Consider the following 7,500-nt stretch of genomic DNA (forward strand, 5'->3'; position numbering starts at 1 on the left):
CGCTGGCACGCAAAACTGGTAGGGGCCCTGGCACCCTCCCTCTGAAGCAGATGGTGAACATGTCTTCCTCTGCTTTCATCCTCCTCCTTGTGGCGTGGCGTGCCGTCGGCATCTGCGATCCGTTAGTCACGTCCTGCACCTCTGCCTCGGACCAGATCGTGCCGTGACACGGCACTGTGTTGAGTGCCACACACCCGGTCGCTTCAGCGGAGAGGCCCACCAGCCAGCCACCAAAGATACAGAGCAGAGAGGCCCACCAGCCAGCCACCAAAGATACAGAGCAGAGAGGCCCACCAGCCAGCCACCAAAGACACAGAGCAGAGAGGATTTGTTTTTTTGTTTTTTAATTGAGAGTTGGGCAAAGTCCAGATGCTCACCTTCTTCTTGAAGAAGTCCCTCTCCTCCAAGGTCAGGGTGTCTGCTTTGGCAATGACCGGGACGATGTTCACCACTTTACTCAGCCGTCTCATGAACTCCACGTCCAGGGGTCTTAGGCTGAAAGTGGAGAGGGGAGAGAGAGGGAGAATGTTGGGGAAGCAAACAGAGTACGGAAGACATTTGCCACATGTAACCAGCCTCGTCCAAGACTTGCACTCTGGAATGTTCTACACAGCAGAATCCTGCTGTTCGCCCTCAGTGCACTCTATACGGAGTAGTCGTCTGTGCTACCGACCAGCCACTAGGGGGCACACATCCACTTCAAAGCCACTACACCAGGCCACATTTTGGCCACATTTTGGTCTTCACAACATTTAGGCTTTAAATAACCCACATCTGTTGCATTCTCACAATAGAGAATCATACACAGACCAATGTAATAAACTGTGTGCGTGTGTATGTGTATTATGTGGTTTTGTTATGGCGTATGATTTGAGCTCTGATTTGACTGAAATAAAAAAAACATTTGTTTGTGTGTGTGTCAGTGTTGCGCGAAATTAATCGGTCGAATAGCATTATTTTAATGATATTCGGGTCATTTGCGGGCGGGTCAGTTAAAATTAATTAAATATATATATATATATTTTAAAAATACTTAAAGTAGGCCATCACGAGAAGGCTAGCATCAATATTTAACTCATCATTGCTTTTCAAAGATATCATTGGTTGAAGCATAGGCCTAGCCAACATACTGTAGGTGGAGACTGTAGAGATGGAGACAGTAAAGAAGCTGAAGACACGATTAGTTAAAATAATAAAGACACCCCTCCAGGAAAAGCAATATATGGGAAATATTTGGAAAGGTTCTTAAAGATGACAGTAGTGCAAGTTATGGTCTATGTACTTCTTGCAAAGCCATTTAAAAGTATGACAGCCACAAAACAGGCACGACCAACATAGCCTACAGTAACTCGTCACAAACGCGGCACTGGTAGACTAAGCCCTCCCAGCCAAACCGAGTAAGTGCAATTCCCAGACCTCAAGAAAGCAATAGATAGCTTTATATACTGACCTGGATCAGATATTTTAGACTAGGTACAACGTTAAACTTTTAGCCTACGTGAGCAGGCGCCTGCAGGAATAAATGTTATGGTACACAGACTACACAGCCATATCTACCGATATGTATAGGCCATATAGGTTCGCTTCGCGCATGCAAAAAAGTTACTTTAGTTTGTTGTCTGTGACTTTAAACAGTGTATGTGCTTCAGTAAAGCTTTGTACTTCATTCAGCCAACCATTTCTTATGCTAACGTTTTGACCAGTAATGTATCTTCTTGCCTACCTTGCTGTCTTCACCATTTCTGTCTTTCCTTGTCTTAGTGTTTAGCTTATCCTTAGCTGGTTGCGTGCGTGCTTGCGCTCTTATTCTTTCTCTCCTGCGCAAACATCATGTCCTGCATATGTGTAGTCTACTGCATAAAGTTTCGCAAATAAATTAGTTTGTTTTACAGAAATGGCCTACTGTCACACTGCATGGTAGGCTATAACCAAAAGCACACATTTTGTAAATAAGCGGGTCGGATCGCGGGTCGGGTATAATTTTGACCTAATTAATATTCGCGGTCCGAGTTGCGGTCGGGTTGATAAAAATATCGGGCGAGCTCGGGCCGCTTGTGACCAAACCCGCGCAAAACACTGGTGTGTGTGTATTTAATATGAAGTATAGTCTTGTCTTCATATAATTTGAGCATTGATTTGACTGGAATAAAAAAAAAAGACACCTGTCACCTGTGTGTGTGTGTGTGTGTGTGTGTGTGTGTGTGTGTGTGTGTCAGTGTCTGGTAGTGTCTGAGACATAAGGGGCAGCTGGCCCAGAGAAGCCCCGCTGGTCGGTCTCTGGTTACTGCAGCTGGCGTGAGCCTGGCTGCATGGGGGGTATATATGTGAGTGAGCCCACTGGGCTTCACGTCCTCCAGAGCTGAGCCCCAATTAGTGGAGCCTGTTCAAAGCCCAGCAGCTGCCCCTGCTGAACAGAGCTTGAGTCAGGCATCAGAGGCTCTGCATCAACATGAAACACACATCTGTCAGGCATGTGCATCTGTGTCTCTGTGTGTGTGTGTGTGTGTGTGTGTGTCTAAGAGACAGAGAGGGAGCCAGAGTGAGGAAGATGTGGCGTGTGTCTCTATGGAGTCTATGATAGCTGATTATGAGAGGACAGTATTGTAAAGATGTGGACATATCTTGGGTTACCCTTCTCTCACAAGGGTCAGAAAAGCAATTGGATACGCCCTGATTTTGTTTTGACTGAGAGCCTGAAGAGAACTGCTGTCCTTTCAATAAGGGGATGAACATGTGTGAGACTGTGTGTGTATTGTTTCTCTGTAGTGGATGCAACAGCTGAGTAGCAGTCTGGTAACACAAAACCACCAACAGCTGTACCTACATGTAAACACAAATATACACCACTCTCCATTTGCATACGCACAGATGCACGCACACACTAAACTTGTGCATGCATACACACACACACACACATACAGTTAAGATTGGTAAGTGCTCGGAGTGAGCAGGCCACCCTCCCACACACCCTCCCCAGTCCCAGCTGTGCTGTGCTCATTCCCCATGACGCTTGGCTGGAGGCGAAGCCCAAATCTCTTTCATTTGTATTTTTCCTCCATAAAAATCACTGTGCGGACATAAAACTTGTTTTAAATTGATCTCACTGCTGCTTATTCACTGCTGAGATCGTGACTGTGATCATAAGGCCCCTATACGTAGTCTTTCAGCACAAAATGAATACTGACACACTTTAATTATATATATATATATATATATATATATATATATATATACACTAAAATATACACTTTTATTATAGAAGCATATATATATGCTTGTGTACATAAGGATACTGCGATTGTGTCTTCTAGGGACATTTTAAACAGTCTTGCCTTTTCCCATTGTATTTTTTTTACTTCAGTTTACTATGTGATATGTATTTGTGCTTTTATTTTTCTTATGCGTTTTTCTCTGCCTTCAACTGATACTCCTTATTCCTTTTCATTCATGCATACTTGTACCAGTAATCCATCTGCCTCAACTGGAAAGTATCTTGGCTCGACTCATATTTCATAAATGTGCTACACAAACAGCAGCGACTTGACTTCTCCAGCCATGGAAAACGCCTGGCACAGAGCACAGTCAGGAATGGTGCAGGAAACGGTGTCTGGACGGAGCATATGGAGCGCTTCTTCAGCTCGTCCTCACCTATACTCCAAGGCCTCCTCAATTACCTCTCATCTGTCTCCTTAACAGACATGGGCAAGGTATTCTCCATCCTTCACACGGATTGCAACTCCACGCCATCATCTATAGGTGGCAGTGGTAGTGCAGTAGCTAAGGTGCTAGGCTAACATGCAAGTAGGCAGAAAAGTTGTGCCAGCTGCCATTGTGTCCTTGAACAAGACACTTAACCCTGAGCAGTCGCTTTGGATAAGAGCGGCAGACTAGTGAAGAAGTATAGAAGTATCTAGCGCAGTAGGCTTACGATTCTAAAGTCACTCATGTCCATCTTTAAAGACAGTGAGAGCCAGTGTACAGCCTCAAAGTCAGCACAGAGACTACAAGCAATGGGCCACCACCACCACATATGCTCACTGCAGCATGTGCATGTGTTTTGGTGGAAGAGATGGGGATGTTTCAACCAGACTGTCATTTTGAGTTAAATCTGTCAAATGAATACAATAGAAGTTATCTTGAAGCCATCATAAACATTCCCCATGGCATTAATCATTTACAGAGGCTTGTGGAAAATGTTGCAAGGCATTAATTAGAGAGTGAAGCATCTGTGCCAACTCATATTTATGTCCAACTGAAACAGACTACTCTCATATGTACAGACATAAATGCCCTGTATGTTACAGCCTGTACTTAAAGAATAATGTTCAACAGATTGTGAAGTTACACAAGTTCTTTAAAGAACAGTACAGGGGAATACTTCTATGAATATTTGAGCAGATAAAATGTGATGATCAAATATTTCTGTCCTGCCTCAATGTCGGCAATGGAGGGGGATATTTCAGTTATAGACCACAGTGTGTGTATTCATTTAAAGCAGAAAGTACTGACACAAAACACAACTGAGGGCTGGGAACAAAGATGTGTTTGTGTGTGTGTGTTTATGTCACACACCTTCAGACAGACAGACAGACACACACACACACACACACACTGTGTGTCACTGGGAAAGGGTCTCGGGCACCCTCCTGTCACATTCCACACTCACTGCCTCAGTGGAGAGACTGACTGATGTGTGTCTGACTGGCCTCTGCCCCAAAGCTCTCACCCCGCATGCATTCCAATGTGTGTGTGTGTGTGTGTGTGTGTGTGTGTGTGTGTGTGTGTGTGTGTGTGTGTGTGTGTGTGTGTGCTCATATGCAAGTGAGCTTAAACATTTACACATATGCATTAATGCCTGTGTGTGTCTGTGTTGTCTCTGCCTGTACTAGTGTGTGTGTGTGTGTGTGTGTTCATTCATTCTGACTGGCTCACCTGTGTCCTGTGGGGGGGATGAAGTATATGCAGCAGTGCACGCGTGAGTCTGGGATCCTCTTCTTCCTGTTGATGTTGATCTCCTCCTGCAGGTACTGCTCGTACTGGTCATTAATAAACTTCATGATGGGCTGCCAGCTGACAGGGGAGAGAGAGATAGAGAGAGAGAGAGAGAGAGAGAGAGAGGCACAACAGAGAGATGGGGGGATGAGTGCACAGTGGAATAAAAGAAAGACAGACAAGCACACAGGCAAGAAAGAAAGAAAGCAAGAAAGAAAGAAAAAGAAAGACAAGAGAAAGACAGACAGACACTAAAGGGCAAGGACAGACAGATGGACAGACATACAGACAACTCACCAGTTTTCATTGTTGATCTGATCCCCAAAGCCTGGCGTGTCGATGACTGTAAGCTTCATCCTCACCCCTTTCTCCTCTATGTCTGTGAGGAGGCAGAGAGACAGGGAGGATTACACCTCAGCTCTGTGTTTGATTAGTACACCTGTTAGCCAGGGGCTGAGTTCTCCATGTTCATAGCCAGTGTGTACTCCTGGCTCTGGGGGCGGCTTACCGTGACTGACGGATTTGATCTCAATGGTCTTGGGGATTCTCTCCTCGGCAGTGCCCATCACTGACTTGCGGCTCACCTTGGACTTGAAGAGTGTGTTCATCAGCGTTGACTTTCCAAGGCCACTCTGACCTAAACACACACAAACACACACACACACAAAACAATGAATGGGTCTTCCCCATATACAGGCTGACCAATGACGACTATTTCAATATCCCTCAAACCCACAGACTAAACAATTGGCTTCACACAGAGTGATGCTCCTCCCCGTCTGTGACTTCACTATCACACTGCTGTGGAGCTCCTCCCACTGGGCTGACCGTTGCCGCGTGCACTCACTCATCCAGCCCCTCAGGCGGAGGTGTGAAGGTTCGGGTGGAGACGGCCAGCCTCAGAGCTCTTTTCTGGGGGCCGGAGCTCCAACAGCATTCCAGCGGCCCACCTCGGGGCACATATATCAGCCCAGACACGGGCTGCCTTATAGGGGCAGAAGCGCGAACGTAACCCCCCTGGAGCAGCCTGGGTGAGAGGGAGACTGGGCTAAGAGGGAGATCAAGATGGAGAGAGGGGGGTGGGGAGAAACAAAACGAATAAAAAGGAGATAAGGGGCCGATAGCAGAAGATCAGACACTAATGCAAGAGGAGAGAGGGAGTTAGAGAGAGAGAGAGAAAGAGAAGGAGAAAGAAAGAAGACTGAGAGAGAGATGTAGAGGAGTGAGAGAGTGTCAGCTGCACAGTGACACTCCACAGATAAACACTCAGCTGTCACTCCAGTATGATCCCACAGCGCTGAGTCTTTCAGCCACAGGTTGGTCTGCACACTCATCATGTGCATTACTGCTCTCTGTATATTGCCAGAGGATTTCTGTTCAAGACTGTATGTAGGTGTAATTCTCACATTTTCAGTGATGCGACATGATTATTTGTTTATTATTTTTTATATTATTATTTACATTATTTGTTTGTTTCAGCCTGTGCTGTGGTGTGTTTTTATTTCAAATGTTTCCAGGACATAGTTCCTGTAACAGTGTGTAGTGTGTGTGTGTCTCGCTTTAGTCCTGATGATATATGTGTCATTAAACAGTGCATTAGTCCGACGGTGTGTGCATATGCAAGGGACGTTCACTGGTCACTCTTCAAACACAGACCTATCAACACACTGCGTCGCTAGTACACGCTCCCACATTAATACGGGAACGCTTCCTGGAAACCACGTCTGGAGCGCTGCCAACCATTCAGCACTGTTAACACTTAAAGCTACAGTAACTTTAATGGTTGTGCACACTCACACACACACACACACACACACACACACACACACATACACACACACACACACACACACACACACACACACACACACACACACACACACGCACATATACTGAACATTCTACACACATGCATACCAGGTCCAAAAGTTAAACCCACACACACACACACACCTTAAATAATGCAGTGATCTAATGCAAAGCATAGTAGAAGAGGCACATCTCCATTTGGGGGCAGCCGTGGCCTACTGGTTAGCACTTCGGACCTGTGACCGGAGGGTTGCCGGTTTGAACCCCGACCAGTAGGCACGGCTGAAGTGCCCTTGAGCAAGGCACCTAACCCCTCACTGCTCCCCGAGCGCCGCTGTTGATGCAGGCAGCTCACTGCGCCGGGATTAGTGTGTGCTTCACCTCACTGTGTGTTCACTGTGTGCTGTGTGTGTTTCACTAATTCACGGATTGGGATAAATGCAGAGACCAAATTTCCCTCACGGGATCAAAAGAGTATATATACTTATACTTATATCTCCAATATTTCCGCCACCTTCAATGTTTTAATAGAGTTTACAAAGTGTTGGGATATTGAGGTATATTTCATGTGTTCTTGAGATGCCTTCGCTTGGTCTAATACACTGTGCTTATTCACATCTGCAGAAAATCCTGCCGATTTGAGCTTCCAGACCAGAACTTTGCCAAGAGCCAGACAAAACTGCAAATGCATGTACATTA

The 7,500-nt window shown here is 45.8% G+C and overlaps 1 protein-coding gene across 5 annotated transcripts in view; it reads right to left on the reverse strand.

The window, feature by feature from the left end:
- Positions 1–7,500, reverse strand: part of septin9a (septin 9a) — a 74,119-nt gene that overhangs the window by 7,852 nt on the left and 58,767 nt on the right. For all 5 annotated transcript variants that reach the window (XM_076265087.1, XM_076265089.1, XM_076265088.1 and 2 more), the window contains 4 exons: positions 5,501–5,629; positions 5,290–5,371; positions 4,933–5,070; positions 378–495 (listed from right to left, as the gene is read on the reverse strand). In XM_076265087.1, the coding sequence (XP_076121202.1) occupies positions 378–495; positions 4,933–5,070; positions 5,290–5,371; positions 5,501–5,629 (467 nt within the window). The remainder of the gene's footprint in view (positions 1–377; positions 496–4,932; positions 5,071–5,289; positions 5,372–5,500; positions 5,630–7,500) is intronic.

Source organism: Alosa pseudoharengus, unplaced genomic scaffold (assembly GCF_046254945.1).
Source record: "Alosa pseudoharengus isolate Yale_2024_CS ecotype anadromous, Long Island Sound unplaced genomic scaffold, YU_APseudo_1.1 YU_APseudo_1.1_scf_4, whole genome shotgun sequence".
Classification (NCBI taxonomy): Eukaryota; Metazoa; Chordata; class Actinopteri; order Clupeiformes; family Clupeidae; genus Alosa; species Alosa pseudoharengus.